Source organism: Peromyscus eremicus, chromosome 23, assembly GCF_949786415.1.
Source record: "Peromyscus eremicus chromosome 23, PerEre_H2_v1, whole genome shotgun sequence".
Lineage (NCBI taxonomy): Eukaryota > Metazoa > Chordata > Mammalia > Rodentia > Cricetidae > Peromyscus > Peromyscus eremicus.
In genome coordinates, this window is record NC_081438.1 from 27,602,507 (window position 1) to 27,628,139 (window position 25,633).

At 45.1% G+C, this 25,633-nt stretch overlaps 1 protein-coding gene, 1 long non-coding RNA gene and 1 pseudogene across 2 annotated transcripts; 2 read left to right on the plus strand and 1 right to left on the minus strand.

Annotated features, from left to right (window-relative positions):
* Positions 1 to 1,228: 1,228 nt before the first annotated feature.
* Positions 1,229 to 16,095, minus strand: Zscan21 (zinc finger and SCAN domain containing 21). The gene is made up of 4 exons (XM_059249752.1): positions 16,040 to 16,095; positions 9,778 to 10,256; positions 8,803 to 8,998; positions 1,229 to 2,481 (listed from the first exon to the last, which is right to left on the minus strand). The coding sequence occupies exons 2-4, from the start codon at positions 10,171 to 10,173 to the stop codon at positions 1,637 to 1,639; spliced, it is 1,437 nt and encodes a 478-aa protein (XP_059105735.1). The 5' UTR covers positions 10,174 to 10,256; positions 16,040 to 16,095; the 3' UTR covers positions 1,229 to 1,636.
* Positions 16,096 to 16,167: 72 nt separating this feature from the next.
* LOC131898435 (uncharacterized) lies at positions 16,168 to 19,031 on the plus strand. The gene is made up of 3 exons (XR_009375924.1): positions 16,168 to 16,408; positions 17,602 to 17,661; positions 18,591 to 19,031. It is a non-coding gene; the product is annotated as an uncharacterized LOC131898435 (long non-coding RNA).
* Positions 19,032 to 21,987: 2,956 nt separating this feature from the next.
* Positions 21,988 to 25,127, plus strand: LOC131898649 (small ribosomal subunit protein eS6-like; annotated as a pseudogene).
* The last annotated feature ends 506 nt before the right edge of the window (positions 25,128 to 25,633 follow it).

Genomic DNA, 25,633 nt, shown 5'->3' on the forward strand with positions numbered 1-25,633 from the left:
GGCCTGGGAATATGGGTGTGGGGAGGGAGGTTGCAGCTGCAAGGGAGAGGACTATTGCCAAGGTCACTGCAAGCTTATTGACTCTCCTGTCCATGGAAAGCTGAAGGGAGGTGTAGCCTGACTGCTGTGGTATAGGTAGAGGGTCTGGAACAATCCTTAGGTCTGGCACTCAACGGGAAACTTTCTTGCTCCCCAGTTCTTAGCATATCAAGATGCTTGGTATAATACTTCAGTGATTCCTTTTCAGGAGGTAAAGAACTGTCATAATATGCAGAGAAGCAAGTGGCGAAGGAAGGGGAGTAGCTGGGTTTCTGGACAGCATCGGACAGAAGGAACGGAGATGTTTCACCAGTGCAGAGACTGCATTCGGATTTTGCCAGGGAGGATTTAAGGTAATCCTGTTGGGTTTTGACTTCTGGAGTCTTCAGAAGGAAGCTGCTTATGGAGAGCTGATTTTCATAGACATGAGTATAGACAGGGTTGATATAAAGCTCACAGGCTGACAAAACAATCCCACTAATGAAAATATGTGTTCACACCAGGTGGTGGTGGTGGCGCATACCTTTAATCCCAGCACTTGAGAGGCAGAGGCAGGTGGATCTCTGTGAGTCTGAGGCCAGCTTGGTCTACAGAGTGAGTTCCAGGACAGCCAGGGTTAGATAGAGAAATTCTGTCTCAAAAAACCCTGGCCACACATAGAAAGCTTATGTCAAAAAGAGTGTGTGCTCACTGTCAGGACAGCACAATATAACAGTGCAGACCATTAGGTGGCTACACCCATACTCGCCCATGATTTCATCACACCCATTCACAAGCTCCAGACTGGAGGCGGTCGCTCTTTCCTTCCTCTATCCTCCTCTCCTTTCTTTGACATGGTCTAGCCAGTCTGGAACTCATGATCCTCTCTTTATGAGAGTATACCCCCATGCCTGGCCAATATTTTACCTAAGAGTGTTCAATAACATGGATACTGATAGGTTCAGTGGGTGAGGAGCTTGCCACCAGGTCTGACAACCTGAGTTTGATTCCTGGGACCCATATGCTGGATGAAATAATTCATTCAAGTTGTCCTCTGGCCTCCACATATGTGCTAGGGCATACACACACTCACATACCCATCCACCCACCTACCCACCCACCCACCCACCCAAAAACTGTAAAAAAAAAAAAAAAAAAAAAAAAAGTGTTATATAACAACATCATTTATCACAATAATAGTCCTGAGACATTACATGATGCTATACGTTTATTCTGAAATAGACTGTTCAAGGTGGCTCAGTTCTTTACAAACTACAACTGTGGAATATATGTTAAAACAGTTAAACATATTTTAATGTTTCTTCCTTAACTACACTGGACACACATCAGTTTAACTATGCGGAAGGCAATGTCAGCATAGTTCACTAGGGCCTGGAGTGTGAAGAGGGACCCTGCTGGCCGAGGTGACCACTGTGGAGCTCACTGCTGCTCTGCAGACCTCCGCCTGCCCTGTCACTGTGGAGTCCTCCCTCCATGGCATCCTTTGATGACTAGAGCAAAATCTACCACCAAACATCATTGTATTACAGAGCTGCTCTCTAGCATTCACATTCTAATGTTTATAACAACAAGAACAACGACAGAGGAGGATGGACAGTTACAGTACTTCTCCCTCTCCAGTGTGGACTCTCTGATGTTTGGAAAGGTTGGACTTGCTACAGAAGGTTTTCCCACAGTGGTTACACCAATAGGGCTTTTCGCCAGTATGGATTCTGTGATGCTTATTAAAATTTGAACTATGGTTGAAGGCCTTGCCACACTCCTTACACTTATAGGGCTTCTCCCCTGTATGCAGGCGTTGATGGGAACTGAGACCTGCATGCTGACTAAAACTCTTTCCACACTCGTTACACTGATAGGGCTTCTCCCCTGTGTGGATGCGATAGTGTCGAATGAGGCTGCCCTTCCCACTGAAGGCTTTCCCACAGTCTTTACACTGATAGGGCGCCTCTTCTGTGTGCATCCTTTGATGTTTAAGGAGTTCTGCGCTCTGCCCAAAGGCTTTCCCACACTTACAGTCATAGGGCCGGTCCACCAAGTGTGTTCTGTAATGAAGGGTAAGGTTGGAGCTGTGGCTAAAAGCCTTCCCACACTTTGTGCACACATAAGGCTTCTCCCCAGTGTGTGTTCTCCGGTGTTTAGTGAGGTTTGAGCTATTGCTAAAGGCCTTCCCACACTCTGCACATATGTAACGTTTCTCTCCCGGGGCAGGCTTAGCAGACATGGATTCTGCCCCTCTCCTGGAACCTGCATCCTGCAGAGAAGCTCTTGCTCCCCTCTCCCTTCCCAGACTATTGGCCCACTGCCTTTCTGACCTTGACCTGTACTTATTGGCAGCAATCATTGGGATGATGTCCCTTTTGAGTCCGTCTGCATGAGACTCCTCTTCAGAACTTCTCTGTTCATCTGCTGAGTCCTCCTTCTGAGGATTCGATTTCAAACCTGAAAGCAGGTGGGTTAAGGATGCATCAGTTGTTCCTGTTCTGAGGATGCAGCTGGTACAGGGGAAGCAGGATCACCAAGGGAGGTAGACAGATTCGAAAGGATGATGATGATGTGTGAAACAGCTCTAACAGCAATACAAATGAAGTTACTGTCACATCTAGTTTATGGTACTGTGCGTTCAGAGGGCCCCTGCCCCTAATACCTATTATATGATTATTTGACAGTTCTTACTATCTAGAAAGACTGTGCTCCCTCCCCACTCCCACCCCCATATGCTCTGAAGCAGTCTAGAATACACTGGAATATTCTGTCTGTGACTTCACATTTGCTTCTACAAGACACTCAGAGCCAATGTTTGTGAAGGATTTCTGCCTTGGAAGGTTTCTGGGCCATGCAGGTAAAAGAAAGGAGCTCAAGTTTCTACCAGGGTAAACCTCAGGTTTCAGTGCTGTGGGTGAGGTTGAGTTCCACTCACGCTCAGACAAACTGGTCAACTCCCCCTTGTCCTGTGCTACTGGCTCAGTCTTCCAGTACAGCACACCTTCTCAGGGGTACATAAGCTTCTTTGAGAACAGTGCCAACTCCTCTCCCTTAAGAGCACTTAAAAGCCCTTTCCCCAAATGGGCATTAAAACCTGAGCCTGGGCCAGGTATAGTGGCGCACATCTTTAATCCTAGCACTTGGGAGCAAGAGGCAGGTGGATCTCTGTCTTTTGAGGCAGCCTAGTCTACATGGTGAGTTCTGGGCCAGCTAAGGTTACATAGACCAAAACAAAAGACAAAAGCAAATAAACAAAATTACAATCAAGTCAGAACCAACCAATCAGTCCACCAACCAAACAGAAAAAAAAATCCACAAACACAAACAAAAAACCCAGCTCATTTCCAGCTCTGGTAACACTTCCTCCTGGTCTTCCACTCTGTGTAGAAATGACATGTGAATATGCAAAGGGAAGTGTATACAACAGGATTCAATCTATCCTATTGTAATTTTTCCTCCAACTGTCATAATTTTTCTCTTAAGTTTTTACAGTTGACTGTAATTCCATTGTGTATTATGTACATTTTCTTTATCCACTGATACCCAGGCTGGTTCCACATTTTGGGTATTATGAACAAAGCTACAGTAAAATTAGCCCAGTATCTGTGATATGCTGACTTAGAACCCTCTAGATATGAAGCTGGGTATGGTGGTACACATCTCAAATCCCAGCACCAGAAGGAAGTAGAAGCAGGACCAGGAGTTCAAGGTCACCCTCCTTTACATAACACTTTTGAAGCCAGTATCCCCCGCATCCCCACTCCCCCAGACAGGGTTTCTTTGTGTGGCCTTGGGTGTCCTAGAACTCACTCTGCAGACCAGGCTGGCTTCGAACTCAGAGATCCTCTTGCCTCTGCCTCCTGAGTGCTGGTATCAAAGGTGTGAGGATCAAAGGCGTGAGCTACCACCACCGGCCAGTGTCCTTTTTTAACCATAAATAAATAAAACAAACAAATAAATAAATAGTGTTCGTATGGGTATTTTCCTTGCACATATGAAAGTGTACTGTGTGCATGCCTGGTTCTCATGGAGTCCAGAAAAGGGTGCCAGATCCCCAGAACTGCAGTTCTGGATTGTTTTAAGCTGCCACGTGGGTGCTGGGAACTGAATATGGGTCCTCTGCAAAAGCACCAAGTGTTCTTACCTGTCTAGCCATCTCTCCAGTCCCAATTATCCCAGATTTATTTTTATATTTAAGATTTTTAAGATTTATTTTTATTCATGTGTGTAACTGTGTGTCTGCTACATGTATACAGGTGCCCATAGAGGCCAGAAGAGGCCATTAGGTCTCTTGAAGTGGGAGTTAACACACAGGCAGTTGTGAGCAGCCTCCTGTGGGTGCCGGACTCAAGCCTCTGTCCTCTGCAACAGCAGAAAGTGCTCTTGTCTACTGAGCCATCTCTCCAGCCCCTAATTTCTATTTACAACTGAAAAGGTACACTGGGTACAGTCTACTGACAATGGTGCCAGGGCAGTCAGTCAGGAGCACATGCCTATCAACTGTCTGTGTTCTGCACTCATTTGTGTGGTGCCCTCAAGAGCAGGAGTTTGGGTTAGGAGGTTGGCTATCCCAGGCTGAATCAAGTTTCAAAGGGTCAGAGTCTCAGAATCCAAAGCAAGGGGGAGGGGGCAGAAGGAGTGCGTGGCACAGAACAGAAAGAGAAGGAAGAGAGCAGACTAGGGTAGGATGGTATTCTAAAAGTGGGGATTGTGGGGAAACACTTTAATCTGCAAGAGGGAGGGTCTTCCTTCTTTTGGGGACAGGGTCTCATTCTGCAAACTCCTGTACCACACTAGGTTTGCAACAGGCCCCCAGGTCCTAGCACAACCGACACCATAATGGAAGTGCCATTCAGGCCTTGGAACCCAGTACACAGCACCACCACCTGCTGAAACAAGAACAAAGACCCAGCCCATCAAAGTCCACAGTTCTGAGGAAGTTCCTAAATGTACTAACCTTGCTTTTCGGCTTCTGGCTAACATTCTTGCTAACTGAAGTGTGTCAACCCAGGATGTGGTTTTTATGCTTAAAAGCACATCCAGAGAAAGGCTAGGGACTGCCACTCTGGTCCTGAATACCCAGTTGTTGTGGAGGATTTGTTTAACTATGCAACGATGTGTCGCTGTTTTACCTTGCCTGCCCCTGACTGGTATAATAAAAAGCTGAACAAGGTATAGGTGGGACTTCTGGGCAGGGAGAACAAACAGGAGGAGGAATTTAGAGTCAAAGGAAGAAAGAAAAGAGACACCAGGGAGACACCAGGGGCCAGCCAGCAAGACACGGAGGAAGCAGGAAAGTAGGACATAGAGAATGAAAGAAAGGTAAAAAGCCCCAAGGCAAAACCTAGATGAATAAAAACAGGTTAAATTAAGTTATAAGAGCTAGTGGGGCTGGAGAGATGGCCCAGTGGTTAAGAGCACTGACTGCTCTTTCAGAGCACCTGGCTTCAATTCCCAGCATCCACATGACAGCTCACAGCTGTCTGTAACTCTAATTCCATGGGATCTGATGCCAATGCACATAAAAGTTAAATAAATTAAAAAAGAGCTAGCGGATAAGCTGAAGCTAAGGCTGAGCCTTCATAGGTCTCCGTGTCTTTATTTTGGGGTCTGGTTGGCAGCACAAAGACAATTCCAACTACGCCCAGTGTAAGCTGCTGCCAGACAATGAAGACCTTCTCTTGGCTTGAACCATGTCTGAGTGGTCTTCTCTAGTAGACACCTCACAATAGGTAGATCTAGGCTGGCCTCAAACTCATGGCAATCCTCCTGCTTCAGATTTTCAAGTGTTGTGCAAAGTTATATTCTTGGTTTTCTTCATGTATAATTAATTACTCTGGCAGTCCAGGGAAGCCCCTAGGTAAATGTAAACAGTGAAAAACTTAAATTAACAGTTTAATTTTCACTTTTCCCAGAGAATATGATTTTGTTGTTTCTTGAGTCAGAGTGTCAATATATAGCCCAGCCTGGTCTTGAACTCTTCCACCTTGGCCTTTGTGAGTGCCGGGATTACAGGGTGTGTGACACTGTACCTGGCTGGAGAATGTGGGAATTTTGTTGCTCATTTTTTAGACTTACTTTATGTACATGCATGTTTTGTCTATATGTATGTATGTGCACCATATGTGTGTTTGGTGCCTGAAGAGTTAGAACGAGGAACTGGAGAGTTCCAGATGCTGAGGAGCCACCACATGGGTGCTGGGAGCTGAACTCAAGTCCTCTGCAAGAATAACAAGCACTCTTGACCGCCACCTCTCTCCATCCCCCTAGAATGTAGCTTTCAACAGACTCAGGTCAGGAGTGACGGTGCACACTTTCAGTCCAGCACTCAGAAGGGACAGGCAAGCAGCTCTGAGTTCTAGGCCAGCCAAGACTGCACACTGGGACCCTGTCTCATTAATAAGTAGGAATTACTCCAGCACTCAGAAGGGACAGGCAAGCAGCTCTGAGTTCTAGGCCAGCCAAGACTGCACACTGGGACCCTGTCTCATTAATAAGTAGGAATTACTGAGTGTGTGCAGGCATTTCTGTAACTGCCTGTGTGAAGGTCAGAGGACAACTCCAGAACTTAGTTCTCTCCTTCTATGATGTAGGTTCCAGGGATGGAACTCAGGTCACTGGGCTTTCAGAGCAAGCACTTTAACTGCTGAGCCATCTTGTCAGTCCCTATGATGTACATTTTCAAACAACTGTTTTTATTTATGTGCCTGCTTATCGGTATGTGCACCACAAATGTGCAGGTACTGTTGTAGGAATTTAGCAGAATCACTGTATGGGGCAGATATTAGAATAAACTGTTGTTTTTTTAGAAGTACTTTGACCTTGGAGAATCCTCGTGGAAAACAGTGATTGTTTCGCTAAGGTGGTACTGTAGCATCCCAGGATTTTGGGCACAAGACGCCTCAGGCATACCGGAGGCTCTTGTCTTATTGTGTACTGCAAAGGATACATAATAAAGGACTAGAGTAATGGCATGTGATGCTCTCCTTCAGTAAGACATGTAAATTAGATTAGGGACCTTGGGATGAGGAAATACTTTATGTAATTTTTTTTTTTTAAAGATTTATTTATTTATTATGTCTACAGTGTTCTGTCTGCACATATCCCTGCAAGCCAGAAGAGGGCACCAGATCTCATTACAGATGGTTGTGAGCCACCATGTGGTTGCTGGGAATTGAACTCAGGACCTTTGGAAGAACAAGCAGTGCTCTTAACCTCTGAGCCATCTCTCCAGCCCCACTTTATGTAATTTTTAATAAATACATCTTTGTACGACTTTTCGGGGGTTCAGTCCATCAGAAGAGGCTGGACCTTCCTGCTGCCCGATAGGCCTTAAAATGTCATCCTGGGAGTGCCTTCTTTCTTCAACCGACCTGTACACTACTCGGTGCACCCTGACAAGATGCCCTTGGAGAGCAGACCTTAGTAACCAGAGTTATAGACCGCTGTAAGGCACTCAATATGGGTGCTAGGAAATGAATTGGGTCCTCAGTAAGAGCAGCCACTGCTCTTAACTGCTGAGCCGTCTCTCCAGCCCCAATACAGTTTTTTGTTTGTTTGGGTTTTTTTGGACAGGATCTCTCTACAAAGCACTGGCTCATTATGTAGAGCACGCTGGCCTCGAACTCACAGAAATCTCACCTGCTTCTGCCTCCCAAGTACTGGAACTAAAGGTGTGCTCCACTATGCCTGGTACAGAATATAGTTTTCAACAGGGCTCAAAATTTTGTTTCCAAGAGGGGGTTTCAAGTGTCTAGGACATGGTAAGTAATTCAGGCATTTTCTAAGGGCCATGGCTCTGCTCATGAACATACCATATCCATGAAAAATGATAAATACAAGATTTGGAACAATGTGCTATATTTTCATCAACATGTAAATCTAATTAATCTTTGAAAACTTTATTATACCAGGTAAATGAAAGTATATAAGAGCAGAAACAACCTATAGAAAAATAAGGCTGATATGTAAACCATGCTTTGTGGAGATCTGAGGTAGGGAAAGTTAGTTACCCTAATATACTTTTTTTTTTAGACAAGGTCTCATAAAACCTAGACTGGTCTTGAACTCACCATGTAGCCAAGGATGACCTTGAATCTGAGTGCTGGGGATGGAACCCAGGGCCTCCTGCATGCTAGGTAAGCACTCTATAAACTGAGCTATATTTCCAACCCCTAGTTTATTTCTGACCTGTGACATCTGCGGAGACTCAGGACGGAGGCTCCTTGGCCTTTTCCAGACCCAGGCTGTCCGGCTATGCATCCCAGGAAACTGACCCTTAGGCCTAAAGACTTTGCACACCATCGGCTGCGGCTGAGTCTGCTAACTGGTACACCAGAAAATGTGTGACAGGAACAGTGTGAAAACGAGGTATCTATCCCATTTTCTCCTCTTTACACACTGGTAGGACCTAGGGCCATGGCTCCTAGCACGTGACTCCCTCCTTCCCTACCAAGGCTCGGCTCTTGTCTGGTTCTGTAATAACAGGTCTTCCTTCTTGGCCCTTCGGGCTCACAGGCAGCAACACCTTTTCACTGTTGTCTAGTTGGGCACTATCCTGGTTCATTCAGCCTGTCCGTGTCCCCAATCAGTGTCACTCCTTTTTAAAACAGCTCACTCCACTCAACCCTCTGCAAGCATGCTGCCTGTCCTAGTGCTGGGAACCTGTCCGAGGCAATCGGGTTTGGGAGGAAAGTGCATGACTTCTGCCTAGGCTGCTCAACCAGTCAGGTCAATCTAGAGTTACAGAGCTCTCTGGACACCGAGATGGGTCCTTACCTTGCCGCTTTCTTGGATCCTGAGTGAAAACCTCCTCCTCACCAGTCTCTTGGATGTACAGGGGCCCCCAATACTCATACTTGGGGCTGGCATCCACAGGCTGAGCTTGGGTAGTACTGCTTAAGGACTCCATTGCAGTTCCTGAAGTTGACATCTTCTCCCAAGCCTGCTTCTGTTCATTTGGAGGAGATGAGACCTAGAGACAGTAAGAAATGACGTATGCATAGGTGACTCAAAATGAGAAGATTCTCAAGCAAGCTAAGCAGAACTCTAGGGAAGGAGGGGGAAAATAGCCATCCCACTCAGTTCCCACAGTTACTTCAGGATAAGAGCAGACAACAGGAGGAAAATGATCTAGCTCCCCAGAAACTTCTAGCTGGTTAATAATCTTACTGGATGCTGTTGTGTAACAGTTTCTGCCTTCCATCCTATAGGAAGGTAAACAGCATAAACTAGCCTCAGGAAGTCCCTGAAACTGACCAGATTCATTAGGCCCCTCCCTGTCAGAGTAAGGAATAAAAGCTGGGCGTCCCTCTGAGACTAGTGGAACAGAGCTGTACAGGAGACCAAGCAAAGCCAAGCTGCAAACAAGATTCTCAGACCAGCTGAACTGCCTGGACAAAACCCTCTCCAACCTGATGAGCTGCCTGCAGGCTGTGCAGTGGGCTCCAGGTCCCCAGCTTTGTGAGCTGTCATGTATGCTGGGGTGGCCTTGGTGATACAGCTGTCTTGAGTCACTTCTGCTCCTGTAAGTGACCCCTCACCCAAACTTTGATAAGCAACCCCAATAAAACTTATCAGTTCACCAAGCTGGACTTTGGTGGTGTCTGTAGTTTGGTCTGTTGTGGGTTCCCTATCTGGGGTGAGTAGACGTGTGTTGTGTCTCCCCGGGAAAAGTTGCACACAACAGATGGACAAGCCCTGACTGCTGCCAAGGATGTTATGTCTCCTAGCATCCGATGGCCTCCCGCCCACCTGCAGTCCTGGCTCATCCAGTTCTTGCTCCAGGTCTTCCAGGAGAGTGACGGCCTCCTCTGCACTCTCAGGGCAGTGCTGCTGCACCCAGGCCTGGAGCTCTCGGGGCAGGATGGTCAGGAACTGCTCCAGCACCAGCAGCTCTAGAATCTGCTCCTTGGTGTGGATCTCGGGCTGCAGCCACTCACAGCAGAGCACCCGAAGCTGGCTCAGTGCCTCCCTGGGCCCAGGAGTGTCATGGTACCCAAACTGCCTGAAGCGCTGACGGGATATCTCTAGGTTAGGGCGGCACTTATCCTTCTCTTCATCCTCTTCAGCTTTAAGAGTCGAAGGCCCCATTGGCTCCTGAGGTGGCCTGGGGCCCAGAACTGTGGCCATGCCCACCACCTTGGTCATCACACAGATTCCAGAAAGAGCAGGATCTGGGGAGCAGACCTGGTACCTCTGGGTTTCTGTTTCTTAAGGGCCACACTTCAAACCTACAAAAACACAGTTGCCATAACATTATCAAACAAGTTTTTCTGGTCTTCATCACAGGGGCCACCAGACAACTACCATATAAAAAGTATTGTTCAGAGCTGGTGGGATGGCTCAGTGGGATCAAAGTGCTGCTGGGCCTGACCACCCTTGTGATCCACATGGTGGTAGAAGAGAACCAACTTCTCCAAGTTGTTCTCTGACCGCATGTGTACCTCATGCGTGCACGTGTGTACACACACACACACACACACACACACACACACACACAATGTATATAAAAAAAAGCATTGTTCAGAAATGATGTTTGCAGGAAAATGGATGGAAGTGGAAATTATCACGTTCAGCAAGATAAGCCAGACTCACCAAAATAAGCTGAGCATGTATTCTCTCCTATGCAGAATGTGAAGGGTGGAAGCAGACATGAAAGTAAAAGGGATGTGGAAGGGATAGAGGGAGTGTGAGGGGTACAAGAAAGGGGAACTAAGGACTAAGTATGATTAAAGTAATTATATGTGCTATGGTTGTTTGACTAAGAACGGCCCCTATAGGTTCATATATTTGAAAGCTTAGTCACCAGAGACTGTACTATTTGAAAGGATTAGAAGGATTCGGTGTGGCCTTGCTGGAGGAAGTGTGTCATTGGGGGTGGGCTTTGAGGTTTCAAAAGCCCACAATAGGCCCAGTGTTGCTCCCTCTCCCTACAGATCAGGATATAGCTCTTAGCTACTGGGCCAGTGCCTGCCTGTATGTATGTGGCTATGCTTCCTGCCATGATGATAATGTACTTAACTTAACCTCTGAAACTGTAAACAAGCCCCCAATTAAACACTTTCTCTTATAAGAGTTGGCTTGGTCATAATGTCTCTTCACATCAACAGAACAGTGACTAAGAATGTGTGCATGGAAACATCACAATGAAGCCTGTTACTTTGTACCATTAGTACATACAAATTAGAAAAATACATATTGTTCAAAATAGTTCTGGAGTCAGCTAAGTCACTTGATGTGTCCATTTTTCCCCAAAGTCCAGAGTAGCATAATTTAAAAATAGATCTTTGCTCCAAAAACTGTTTCACAATCTTATAACAATAAGTACCTTAGTTTCTATGGTTTCAGCAAACTAACTAATACTGTCTGAACATAGAAAAGTAGACTAGTCAAATGATTGTGTTTGTCAGCATAAGCATGTACGTCCCAGGCTGGAATTAACTGGCTTGTTAAAAAAATAATGGCGCCGGGCGGTGGTGGCGCACGCCTTTAATCCCAGCACTCGGGAGGCAGAGCCAGGTGGATCTCTGTGAGTTCGAGGCCAGCCTGGGCTACCAAGTGAGTTCCAGGAAAGGCACAAAGCTACACAGAGAAACCCTGTCTCAAAAAACCAAAATAAGGGGCTGGAGAGATGGCTCAGTGGTTAAGAGTACCGATTGCTCTTCCAAAGGTCCTGAGTTCAACTCCCAGCAACCACATGGTGGCTCACAACCACTTGTAATGAGATCTGGTGTTCTCTTCTGGCCTGCAGGAACACATGCAGGCAGAATACTGTATACATAATAAATAAATAAATCTTTAAAAAAAAAAACAAAATAATAATAATAATAATAATAATGGCATATAGGGGCTAGGAAGATAGCTCAGCAGGAGTGTCTGTCTGGTGGATACAAAGCTTTGGGTTCTACTCCTGGCACCAAATAAATAAATGAATAAAAATTTTAAAACAGAGATAATCCAAGTCTAATTAGGATACAATCTGAATTTATCTGACTTTTGTTTTGTTTTTCGAGACAGGTTTTCTCTGTGTAGCTTTGGAGCCTGTCCTGGATCTCACTCTGTAGAGCAGGCTGGCGTCGAACTCACAGAGATCCGCCTGCCTCTGCCTCCCGAGTGCTGGGATTAAAGGCGTGTGCCACCGCCACCCGGCTTATCTGACTTTTTAAGGAGAACATATTCAATTGTTTTTCTTTTTGGGGGTGTGTATACGTGTATAGACAAGTGTACAGATGAACTTTCCTGTGCATGTGTGTATAGATCAGAGGTCAATGTCAGACATCCTCCCCTGTCACTGTTCACCTTATTTATTGTTTGTTTTGAGACAGGGTCTCTCACTGAACCTGGAGATCACGGCCAGCAAGGCTTGCTGGCTGGCCAGGGAACCCAGGGATCTGCCTGTCTCGCCCTTCCAGTGCTGAGATTTCAGGCACAAGCAGACATATCTGGGATTTCACCTGTGCTCAGGTCCTCATGCTTTCACAGAAAGCATTTTACTAACTAAGCCTCTTCCCAAGTCCCATATTCAAGTTTTTATTTAAGTGTCTTTAGCGTTAAAAAAATTTTAGCCGGGCGGTGGTGGCGCACGCCTTTAATCCCAGCACTCGGGAGGCAGAGCCAGGTGGATCTCTGTGAGTTCGAGGCCAGCCTGGGCTACCAAGTGAGTTCCAGGAAAGGCGCAAAGCTACACAGGGAAACCCTGTCTCAAAAAACCAAAAAAAAAAAAAAAAAAAAAAAAAAATTTTAATTTTAAAACCGTGCATCAATGTGTTTACATTCCCATGTGCACATGAGGGCAGGTACCTGTGGAGGACAGTAGTGGGAACCCCTGGATCTACAGACATTTTGTGAACTGCCTAACACGACTGAGGGAAACAAATTAGGGTCTTCTGCCAAGAGCAGTGTGTGTGTGTGTGTGTGTGTGTGTGTGTGTGTGTATATATACTTTTTTTTTTTTTTGAGACAGGGTTTCTCTGTGTAGCCCTGGCTGTCCTGGAACTCACTCTGTAGTCCAGGCTGGCCTCAAACTCAGATCCACCTGTCTCTGCCTCCCAAATGCTGGGATTAAAGGCGTGCCACCACTGCCCATCAAGCAGTACATCTTCTTAACCACTGAATCATTTCCCCAGTCCCCATCGCCCTTTTTTTGTTTGTTTGTTTTGTTTTTTGAGACAGGGTTTCTGTGTAGCTTTGGAGCCTGTTCTAGGACTTGCTCTGCAGACCAGGCTGGCCTCAAACTCACAGAGACCCGCCCGCCTCTGCCTCCAGAGTGCTGGGATTAAAGGCATGTGCCACTATCACCGGGCTCCCTTCCCCTTTTTAATTGATCAATTTTGTGTGTCAGGGTGAGATGTATGCATGCCACAGTATGTATTGTATAGAGGTTTTTAAGAGGTTAGAGCTAACTTGCAAGACTCACTTCTCTTCTTCCATCACGTAGGTTCCAGGTACCAAACTCAGGCCATCAGGCTTGGGGACAAGCACCTTTACTGGCTGACCCATCTCTTTTGTGGTCTTGCTGTTAGATTTTAACAGAATAACGGGTAGAAAGACAAAAATGAATGTGTGTTGTTGTTGTTATTTTCGAGACTGGGTCTCGATGAATAGCCTTGGCTGACCTGGAACTCATAAGCGATTGGCCTGCCTCTCCTTCTGAGCTCTGGGATTAAAGTGGTGTCACCGATCCCAGCATGATACATGCTTACAGTTACTTAGTCGGAGAAAATACATATCGCTGAAAAGAAACTGACAGGAAAATTCAACCAAAAAAGGTGATGAAAACAAAAAGACTTAGAAACATTTTTCTTTTAGCTTTTGGACATTTGGTATCTCCCACTTGGTACCCTAGAATATGGAACACTAACTGAACCATCGAATGTGCCTTGCCTTCACTTCAGTCCCGGACTCTAAAAGTCTCTTTAGTAAATTTTTATGGTTGTGATGGGAGAGCATGTCTGCAATCCCAGCATTGTGAGACAGGCCAAAGCCAGAGCCTTGGCTACAGAGTGAGTTGAAGCCATTAGGCCAGCCTGTGAAAAATGTATGCACAGCAAATGCCCTCTCTCAAACACCACCACCACCACCACAAAAGGGAGGTAGAGAGAAGAAAATGGTAGGAGATGGGACAGGAGTGAGAGAAATGCTTCCACCTGACTGTCATCTTGTGGGGTTTTTTTTTTGGCAAGATTTAAAAAAAAAAAAATCTGGTAATAAACTATCTTGTCATTCCTCCTCCCCTCCAAAGAAAGCCAGTAATTTCGAATTTGGTTATGCTGAGCTTGCCATTTGGAGATGCCCTCTCTCCCCAAGTCTTGGTTTCTGAAAATTTCTTAAATGTTCATAAAATCAAAAAGCCAGGCAGATCTATGTGAGTTCGAGCCATCCTGGGCCACAGAGTGAGTTCCAGGACAGGAGCAACGCTACACAGAGAAACCCTGTCTCGAAAAACCAAAAAAAAAAAAAAAAAAAGCCAGCCTGGTCGATGAGCAAGTTCCAAGACAGCTAGGGCTATACAAAGAAACCCTGTCTCCACCCACCCCCCACCCCGCTCCCGAGACAGACCAGGCTGTCCTCGAACTCACATAGATCCGCCTGGCTCTGCCTCCCAAATGCTGGGATTTAAGGCGTGTGCCACCACCACCCGGCAGAAACCCTGTCTTAAAAAACCTTTTGGTTTTACAACAACAAAACCCAAAGCTACCTTAAAGGTTTAACTGGACTGGCAAGATGGCTAGGTGAGTAACAAGGGCAACTTGCTACCAAGTTTGATCCTGGTGCCCACATGATGGAAGGGAAGCACTGATTCATGTAAATTGTCCTTTGACCTACACACACACACAGCAAATAAAATAAAAATAAGTTTTAACTCTTGCAGTCTACCAGCAGAGGCATGTAGTCTATTCAGGGCAGGCTTTTGGTCACTTCTCAATTTTGCCCACCTTTATGCCAAATCTGCAAAGTTTATATACCCCTCTTAATCAGCCTCAAACTCATTCTGTACAAGGCGAGGTATACATAAATCAAAGTATCACAGATTGCAGCAAATGAACAGCAATTACTGCCTAGTGGTAGATAAAGCCTTTAAGACAGTCTGTACTTGGAAACTCCAAGCTGAAGCCATGGTGACACACACCTGTTAATTACAGCACTGGGGATAGCAGAGACAGGAGGATGACCAATTATACGCTAGCCTGGGCTATACAGCAAGACCCTGTCTCAAACCGAGCAAACTTATTTTCAAAAAACTTCTAGGCAAGCCAAAAATTTTTGAGGAGCATAACTGCGGGGCGGATCTAATTGCTAAGAAAGGATCCTTTAGAGCGAGCCAAATTCTGCATCATTTCAATAGCCCTGGACCAATACTCAGTTTCTCCTCAGAAGCCTTCCAGCATTTGAAAAACAACTTTTGTGCAATCTTCTGTTCAGTTTTTCAATTGTCCCCCTTCAACACAGATTTCCAAGCATGTCAACCCACTAAATAAATCACCTTTCTCTCCTATACTCTACTTACAAACGATCCTCTAAAAATCTTTCCAAACTTAAGCAGATCCCTGTTCTGTGCACACAAAGCCTAACGGGACTATTTCCCCGCCAGGACTGGACATTACCCAAGATTAATGAGATTCGGGTTTTCACACAATGTTCCTAACCTCAGGCTTGTTCGTAACAATTAATCCCGAGTTTAAATCTCCGGGCGAGAGCTAGCGAAAAAAGAAGGCAATCTCCTTCGGATAACATAAGAGCTCAGCTGAAGAAGCTCACAGAAAAAGCGATTCCGGAAGCAAAAGAAACAAGGTTTTGTTCGAGAAAGCCCTTGGAGGGTGGAAAAGGCTTTCCGTAGAACGGCGCCTCCAGCAGCTGGGCGGGGCCGCTCCTCCCTAGGCAACCTCCCAGAACCACCATGGACGAATCCCCGGAACCAGAACCACAGCTGCTAAACCCGTTCCTCCCTCTCTAAACCTTTCGGCCAACGCTCCTTTTCCCGGCCGCTAGGCTAACCCGGGACTCGCAGGCTCACCGTGACTCAGAACCGCTTCGGAGCCTGGAACCCGCACAGCCGCCGAACAACGGCGCAGCCGGAAGTGCGTCAGGACCCCGCCCCGCGGGAGGGGGCGCAGTCGCCCCTCTAGAAATCCGGGAATTCTCGGTATCCTCGTTGAGCGGACACTGGAGCTGTCCTGGACTTGATCTGTCCAGTCCCCACCCCCACCCCCTTTTTTTTTCTATTTCTTTTTTTGTTGTCTCCCTCTCCCCTCTCCCTCCCTCTCCCTCTTGTTTTCCTTTTTTTGTTTTTGAGACAAACATCTCATTATGTAGCTCTATCTAGCCTGGAACTCTCTGTATACCAGGCTGGCCTCAAACTCAAAACGATCCTGCCTCTCGCTCAGTGAGTAAAGAAAGAGCTTGCTATATATACAAGTGTAAGGACCTAAGTTTGGATTTCTAGCACCACATAAAAAGCCTGCGATACATTACATGCCTGTAATCCCAGTACTGGGAGGATCCCTGGGGCCTGCTAAAAAAAAGGTAGAGAAGCAACTGAAGAAGACACTTGACATCAACCTCTGGCCTTTACTTGTGTACATGAGCACAAACAGAGTACAATCTGCCTGAGCTCTTCTTCACATGTGAAGAAACCAGTGTCTCGACAGATCAGATCTAGTGCATACTGGAGTGTGGACAGTAAAGCTGAGAGTAGAATTCAATTCTCTAATTGTGCATGTTTGTTATTTCACCACAGATTTTTTTTTTCCGGTGCTGAGTATGGTACCCAGTGCCTTAGGCGTGCTGGTGCTCCATCATCAAGCTGTTTCCCTGGCTCTGAAGAGATGTTTAAAAATATATAACACTAGAGCTGGATGTGGTGGCACACACCTGCCATCCCAACACTGGGAGCTGCAGGCTGGGTGCTCAGGAGTTGAACGTCATTCTCAGCTACATATTCCAGGCCAGCTTGGCCTTCATGAGACTCTGTGTCAAAAAAAAAAAAAAAAGAAAAAGAAGTTAGCAGTCAAGACAAAATTATGAGATAAGTTGTCCATTTACATCATGTTAAATCAAGTAATTTTATGCTGATCCATTCTTTTTCCATTAATATAACCATGACCATATAATGAGAAAGGAAACAAGGAAAAATTAGTCACTGTGGTGTAGGGCTCTCTGTGGTTTGCCACATGCATGTCTTTTTCAGAAATATATTGATTTCCAATGAGTTCACTGGACAAATACTTCTCAAGAATGTCCTCTATATTGTGGTTGGCCCCAAAACAACTTGACCACACAGCTGACAGGCTTAGAAGCCCAGACACAGCTTCTGGCAGGCAACACCTGGACCCAGAAATAGCCATAAGCTGACCCCATCCAGTGGGGCCTGCATCTAAGAGGAAATACCTAACATTCCAAACATTCCCTATACCCCTATACAAATCTCAGCCAATCAGAGTCCTGAACCCTGGAAATGCCATCACCCCAACCTCTGCTATGATAAAAACCCCACCCTGCCTGGGCTCTGCATCAAGCAGACAGAGAGACCAAGCTCGGAGCTTGAAGATAATAAAGGCTCTTTGCTTTTACATGCAGGATTCGGTCCCCGTGGTGGTCTTTTGGGGGTCCCCGAAATCTGGGCATAACATATATCAGGTATGTATCATGACACAAAATTACAAATGACAAATACACAGTTTTGGGATTGGGCAGATGGCTCAGTGGGTAAAGTGCTTGTAAAATATATTACTTTGCTATTGTAATAAAACTGCTAAATCAAGGTAACTTATAGAAGGAAGGATTTATGGTCCCAGAGCAATAAGGCTGGGAGGCAGCAGGCCAGGCATGGCAGTCAGAGCGGAAAACTGAGAGCTCACATCTTGAACCTCAAGTAGGGAGCAGCAGAGCACAATGCTATGGAGTACCCAGGGTCCCAGGGATATTGCTACGTCCAGCGTGGGTTATCTGAGGGGAAAAAAAAAAATCTATGTATACTATGTTCTTATGTCTGTTAACTTTATTCCTCTAAGACAAAATTCTATCAATTCAGCTATAGCTTCACCAGGCATTCAAGGCAGGAATAACTCTAGACATACCAAGCTCTTTATCCATCTACTTTATTTCTCTGGGATGAAATCCTGTCTCCATAACTACAGTTCCGTCCAGTTCCCAAGCTCATAGTCCTGCTAACAACTAAACTCCTATGCTTCCAGCCTCATCATCGTCCTCTGTGTCCCTTTCTCCATCTCTGCTGCTCTCTACTCCTGGCACTCAGAAAACTCTACTCAAGATCTGCTTACCCTTTATGGAACCTCTGTCATCCTCTCTTCTCTCTCGCCATGCGGTTCTGTCCCTGTCTACAGAAAATGCCTGCCCTTTCTTTCCCTGGGCACGAGGTTCCCTGCCTCCTCTGGAATGTTATTCTAACTCTCACCTAGAAATGTAAAAACCTCTTTTGTTCTTAGTCAGTTGCTCTGGAAAGCCGCTAGGCTTCAGGTCTGGGGGATGATCTAAGTTTCATTTGCACAAGAATCAAAGCTGTGAGTCTCCTGCCAGCTTGTCTTTGCTTATGTGACCTTATCCAGGTACTGGCTCCCGCAGGGAAGTTACCTAGAAGTTCAGCAGGTCTGAAAATATTTGAGCACGCAGGAGTTTCATAGTAGAAGACAGCTGGAATATTAAAGGCTGGGTAGCAACAAATATTCATAATAAATGGCTTGCCTCTTGACAGACTCTTGGCCTTCAAGGTATAGCTTTATTTATTTTTTTTTAAGGTATAGCTTTAATACACAGCTGAATCTCTATGATATAGTCTTGCAGCCCGCAAAACAATGCAAATGGCTTTTGCACCTTTTCCAGCAAGGCCACACCTCCTAAGCCTCCCTAAGCATTATCATCAACTAGGAACAAAGTATTCAAATGCCCAAGACTATGGGGGACATCTCATTCAAATCACCACTGAGTTCAGATATCCAGAACTGTAACAGGCTTTCTTGGACCACCAACCAGCTCCCAAATCAAGGCATGGAGACTTTTTTTTTTTTTCGAGACAGGGTTTCTCTGTGTAGCTTTGCGCCTTTCCTGGAACTCACTTGGTAGCCCAGGCTGGCCTCGAACTCACAGAGATCCACCTGCCCCTGCCTCCCGAGTGCTGGGATTAAAGGCGTGCGCCACCACCGCCCGGCTTAGTTATTATTTTTTAAAAAAACTTTTAAAAGTGGATGGGGTTCCCACCTCCTGATTTCGACAGTATCCACAGAGTTTGATTTCCAAATAGAATCAGAAAGAATTCAAATTTCAGGCAATTGAAGTAAGTTGTGAAAACCTAGGAGAAAGAAATCCAGACATGGTGGCCCTTAAGGCCAGCACTCAGGAGGTAGAGACAGGCAGATCTCTGAAATGAGGCCATGCTGGTCTGCAGAGAAGCCCTGTCTCAAAAGCAAACAATCAAAAAGTTAGGAGAGAGGCTGAGAGATGGCTCAGCAGTTCAGAGCACTGCCTGCCCTCCTGGAGGACCTGGATTCCACTCCCAGCACCTACATGATGAGTCATAACTACCTATAACTGTAGTCCTGGGCATCAAGTGCCTTCTGTCCTCCCTGGGCACCAATCATGCATGTGGTGCACAGACTTACCTGTAGACAAAACACCCATACACTTAAAATAATAATATCAGGGGATGAAGCTCACTGTTTCCCTGTTTAAGTGAGTTCTGTGTGTGGCTCTGGTGGGAACACTCACTGATACCTCACTGTCTTCATAGCTTCTATTGGTTTACCTCTCTCCTGAGATGAAAGGGGCTCTTGGTTCTGTAAGGCCTGTTGAGTATCCACTGAGAGAGAATCTATGGTGCCAAGAACCAGAGTTTCAACGAAAGCTGCCTTGGGTCTGGATGTTTCTCTTTGTGACCTTTGCTTTGGAATGGCAGATGTTGAATGCTGCTTTACTAGAGTGCCAGAGGAATTTTCATCTGCTTTCAATTCAGCTCTGTACATATTCCACTTGCACTTCTCTTGCTGTGACTGAAAACAGAAAAAGAAAATCTGCAAACCTCTGACCAAAAGCATCTTAAGGGGGGAAAGTATTTATTCATCTTAGGACTGAGTCCAACACTGAGTGTAGTCAAAGCAGGATCTGAAGTCACATCTGCTTGCTGGTACACATAGCATTACTTCCATTAAAGGATCACATTTCACAAGCAAAAATTAGAGCAAGGCTCATATAGAAAGCTGCTTACTCTCGACTTGCCGGCTGGCTTATACCCAGCTAGCTTTCTTATACAGTTGATTTCCACATGCCTAGGAATGGTACCTCCCACAGTGGGCTGAGCCCTCCTACATCAACCTACAACCAAAGAGTCCCTCACAGACATATCCAGAGGCCCATCTGACCTAGGCCAATCCTACATTGGAGGGTCTCCCCTCAGATGACTCTAGCTGTGACAAGTTGACACTTTATGCTACCCAGGTCAGTACACTGTATTGTATTGTGAGACACCATTTTAGAGAACTGTTTGCTGTCAGGAATGGTGTTTCTTTCTCTATAAACTGTGGGAACTGTCACTGATCTCTTAAACAGAGCCTGTAAATGTCCAGAAAAGGGATCAGAAATGGGTTGAAAATTTGCTGGGCTTCCAATCCTCCATTTCCTGGGTCCCCAAACCTAATATTATTTGCAGGTAGCCAGCTAGGTCAGGGTCACCTCCCCCACCGGGTGTTTACACTTCTGTAACCTTGGGTGGGGTGAAGGGAATGAGTCTTCTTCTGGCTTAAGTTGCACTTTTACCTAAGAGGTCTCACAAGACAGAGGAGTAAAACCTCACATACATCTCAGCAACCCACTTGACGCTTTGATTATCACTGCCAATTGCTCTTTGGAGCCTGGTCTTGGGTCCCGTCATCTCTTCATTAACCCTTTTTTGTACTCAGACCTTCAGTTCTCATTGGCTGTGTGGAGCCCATGGCCTCTGTCTAGTCTTTTAACCCGAGTGTCCACAGCCTTATGCAGGGGCAAGTCACTAATGGTAGAAGCAGCTCTCATGATGGAGAACATTCCACCAGAAGAATAAATGGTTTTTTCTAGGTATGGTGGTGCACACCTGTAATCCTACCATGTAAAGCAGTGGTTCTCCACCTTCCTGATGCTGTGACCCTTTAGTTCAGTTCCTCATGCTGTGGTAAACCTGGCCATAATAGTATTTTCGTTGGTACTTCATAACTCTAATTTTGTTATTGTTGTGGATCTTAATGTAGATATATGTGTTTTCTGATGGTCTTAAGTGAGCCTTGTGAAAGGACCATCCAACCTGGAGATCTGGAGATGAAGACCAGCTAAGACTTCAAGGTGAACTCCAAGTGAGCCGGTACTACACAGTGAGACCCTGTGTGAACACTGCACCCCAGGACCATTCTCTCAGTTTCTGGACTCTTGCTTCAGCTCCATTGATCCTTTTGTCTGTCTTCTTGACAGCTGATCCCACTTAGCTGGTAATAGCTGCTTGAGGTGGGATTGAAATTGGCCATGATCTAGTTGTTTTGTTTTCTCTCTGTGTGTATGTGTGTGTGTGTGGGGGGTATGTTTGTATCCATACACGTGTTTTGGTGTGTGTGTGCGTACACACACATGTAAGTATGTGTATGTGTGGTCTATGTGTGTGTATGTGTCCATTCACAGGTGTGGAGTGTGTATAGCCTTGTGTATGTGTGGTATATCCATGTGTATGTGTGAACATGTGTGTTTGTGTTCATGTGGTGTCCATGTGGGTGGAGGCAGGAGTTTGACACCACGAGTCTTCCTTATTCCCTCTACCCCTAGTTTTCATTGAACCACATTTTCTCACTGAATGCAGTGCTCACCAATTGACAAGACCGGCTGACCAGTGAGCTCTGGAGACCTGCTGTCACCTAGGGTGTCTTAGTTTTCTTTTCTCTTGCTGTGATAGAACAGTGATCAAAAACAACTTTGGGAAAGCAGGCATTTATTTCTTTACAGGTTACAGTCCATCATGAAGGGAAGTCAGGACAGAAATGCAGACAGGAACCTGGAGGCAAGAACTGAAGCAGAGGCCATGAGGGAACACTGTTGACTGCCTTGCTCCCCATGGCTTGCCCAACTTGCTTTCTTATAGCACCCCAAAACACCAGTGCAGGGGTGGCACTGCCCACAGTGAGCTGAACCTTCTCACATAAAGCATTCAGTAATAAAGAAAATGCTTCACAGACTTACCTCCAGGCCAATCTGATAGAGACATTTTCTCAACTAATATTTCCTCTAACAATTGACCCTACCTGTATCAAGTTGAAAACAACAATAATCACAACAAAAGGAAACACAGCACATTGGGCATCATCTGCACATGACCATAGCATTTTTTATGTAAATACTGGAGATCCAGACTCTGGTCCCTGTGTTTTCTTAGCAGGCAGCATACTGACAGAATCTCCTTATCCCCGATCTGGATTGTCCTGTGGGTACTTTGAAACCGCCTAGGGACATTGACATAAGCATTCCCACTGTTGTCTACCACAGTAATCATGTGGAGTGTGCAGAATGATTCCCATGTCACCAACTTTAAAAGTTATGGTCCTTTAACTCACGAACTGCCATTTCTGCATCTCTTGGCTTTCTTGGTTTTTAAGCTACATGTTTAATTTCTTACCCATTGTTTACATTTCTTTGAAGTATTCTGGAGGGAATGTTAGGTACACTGTGGAGAGCAGGGGACAAGGCAGTAACAGCATCGATGGCTGTTTGAATGGCTGCATCTACTTACTCTCCTGTGATGTGTTTTTGAGTCGATGCTCTTATCTGGTGTCCTCCCTGGGCATGGCTGGTGTGCAGTTAAATGGTGAGTTCATTTCTTGTGATGTGTGCTGGTGTGTCCTTTGTGATTTTCTTGAACTAACTTACTAGCTCTGATTATGTTCTGTAGATTCTTTTTGCACATATTACTAATGAACTAGTTCACTTTCTCTGTGAGTAGGGATGACAGCTAGACCACTGCTGCCATCATTTCTGGCTACTGCCCCTCTCTGTTCTCTGTGCTGGATAGGCCACCATAGTTCAACAGGAAAGCCTGTCTCCATCCTGCAAAATGGATGAGTTTTCTCTCAACCTGTCTAATGCAGCCCTGGATCTCTTGTTCCCAGAGTCATTGTACACCCTAGCTCTGGAGACTAGATGATATGAACAGCTAGATTTGTTGTTGTTGTTGTTGTTGTTGTTGTTGTTGTTGTTGTTTTTGTTGTTGTTCTTTGAGCTAGGATTTCTCTGTGTTGCCTTGGCTGACCTGAAACTCGCTTTGTAGACCAGGCTGGCATCAAACTCACAGGATCCACCTGGCTCTGCCTCCCGAGTGCTGGGATTAAAGGTTTGAGCCACCATCACTGAGCTAACAAGCTCACTTTTTGATTAGACGTGGACTAGCTTGATGTATATAACCTCTTCAAAGTCAAATGCCTAGGTGGACAGTGATGTGGTGTGTGTGGGGGGTTTCCCATATATCATAGCTAAAATGAGCTGCCCACTGATACCACTCAGTGTCCTCTAAATGGTAGGTGGCATCACATATGCCCAGGATGAGGACTACAGTGAGCCATTTTTGATGGTGACCTCTAGTTTTGTCCTTTGGAGGGTTTCCTGGACATAGTGAACATAAGACGACATGTAATCCATTCCCCACAGACAAATGTGAAAATTTTCCATGGACTCAACTCTGTCATGTGTTGATCACCCCCACAATTCTGGGAAAACCTGGCACTTCTTTATGATAACCATCTGTTTAAACATGTTCATTGGGGTGTGACAAGTGTCACAACATACACTGAGTGTGTATACACAGCTCTGGGCTCAGGGTTGGTGAGAATGGGGAGCACCATTATAGTTAAGTTGACATCATTTTTCTCTGCATGGCCCTGCAGACCATTTTGACAGAGCAGAAGCCCATGGAGAAAGTGAAGACCTCTGAGCTTGAGCCCTACTCTATCTGAACTCAGAATCTATGTCCCTAAGTGTTAGGGAGACCGCTGAGCAGAAGACTGCCAGTTCACAATCATATATTCCTCACCATTGTTGGTATTTGCCCTTTTTCTGCCACATGAGCTGCTTGCTTTTCCCTGCTTCTAAGACGGCCTTCAAGGGTTCTCCTTCCATGATCCACATGTTTGTCTCAGAGTTGCCATACACAGGTAGACATGAGTAAATTGTAGCACATGGGGAATAGACATGATGCCCTTGAACCATAACATGAGTAAACAAATTTTTATTAATATTAAAGTCTAAATAACAACCCACATTGAGAACACCATAAAAAGGAGTTAAACAGCTCTTTTTTATGGCACCTCCTAGGCGGTTGGCTGTGTCAAGATGAAGCTGAATGTCTCCTTCCCTGCCACCAGCTGTCAGAAACTCATTGAAGTGGATGATGAACACAAGCTTCGTATGTTCTGTGAGAAGCCCATGGCCACAGAAGTAGCTGCTGATGCTCTGGGTGAAGAGTGGAAGGGGTATGTGGTCCGAATCATTGGCAGGAATGAAAAAGTTTTCCCATGAAGCAAGGCATTTTGACCCATGGCAGCGTGCACCTGCTGTTGAGTAAGGGCCATTCTTGTTATAGACCAAGGAGAACGGAGAGAGGAAGCACAAGTCTGTTTGAGGATGCATCATGGAAGCCAATTTCAGTGTTCCTAATTTGGTTATTGGAAGAAAAAAAAAAAAAAAAAAAGGAGAGGAGGATATTCCTGGATGGACAGATACTACTGTGCCTCGTCACTTGGGACCTTAAAGAGCTAGCAGAATCTGAAAGCTTTTTAATCTCTTTAAGGAAGATGATGTCCGCCAAAAATACATGGTCAGAAAGCCATTAAACAAAGAAAAAGCCCAGGACCAAAGCACTCAAGATTCAGCATCCTGTCACTCCTCATGTCCTGCAACACAAAGGCTGTCATATTGCTGCTCTAAAGAAACAACAGACAAAGGAAAACAAGGAGAAGGCTGCAGAATGTGATGAACTTTTGGCAAGAGAATGAAGGACGCCCAAGTAAAGTGCCAGGACCAGATCGCCAAGAGACGTAGGCTGTCCTCTCAGAGCTTTTACTTGTGAGTCTGAGTCCAGTCAGAAATAAGTCTTTAAGGGTAACAAATAAATGATCATGCCCTAAAAAATTTAAACAAAATTCAAGGAGATACTAAAAATGAAAACAACAATAAAAAAAAATTAGACAAAATTTAAAGAGATATTGACAGTGAAAAGAACAATAAAAAGAATTAAACAAAATGAAAGGCAATATTAACAATGAACACAACAATAAAAAGAATTAAGCATAATTAAAGGCAATATTAACATTGAAAAAAGTACTAAAGAAAATTAAAGGAAATATTAACAATGAAACCATTAATAAAAAAGAAATAAACAAAATTAAAGGTGATATTAACATGAAAACAATGAGAGAACTAGGCATACTTAATGTTTATTAATACATATTAATATTGAAAAAACAAGGAAAAATAATGAAATATAATTAAAGGCAATATTAATATTAACTTTGAAAACAACAATAAAAAGTTTTAAACACAACGAAAGGAGATACTTTCTCTAAAGACGGGAAGGACAGCTGGTCCTGGGTGGAAC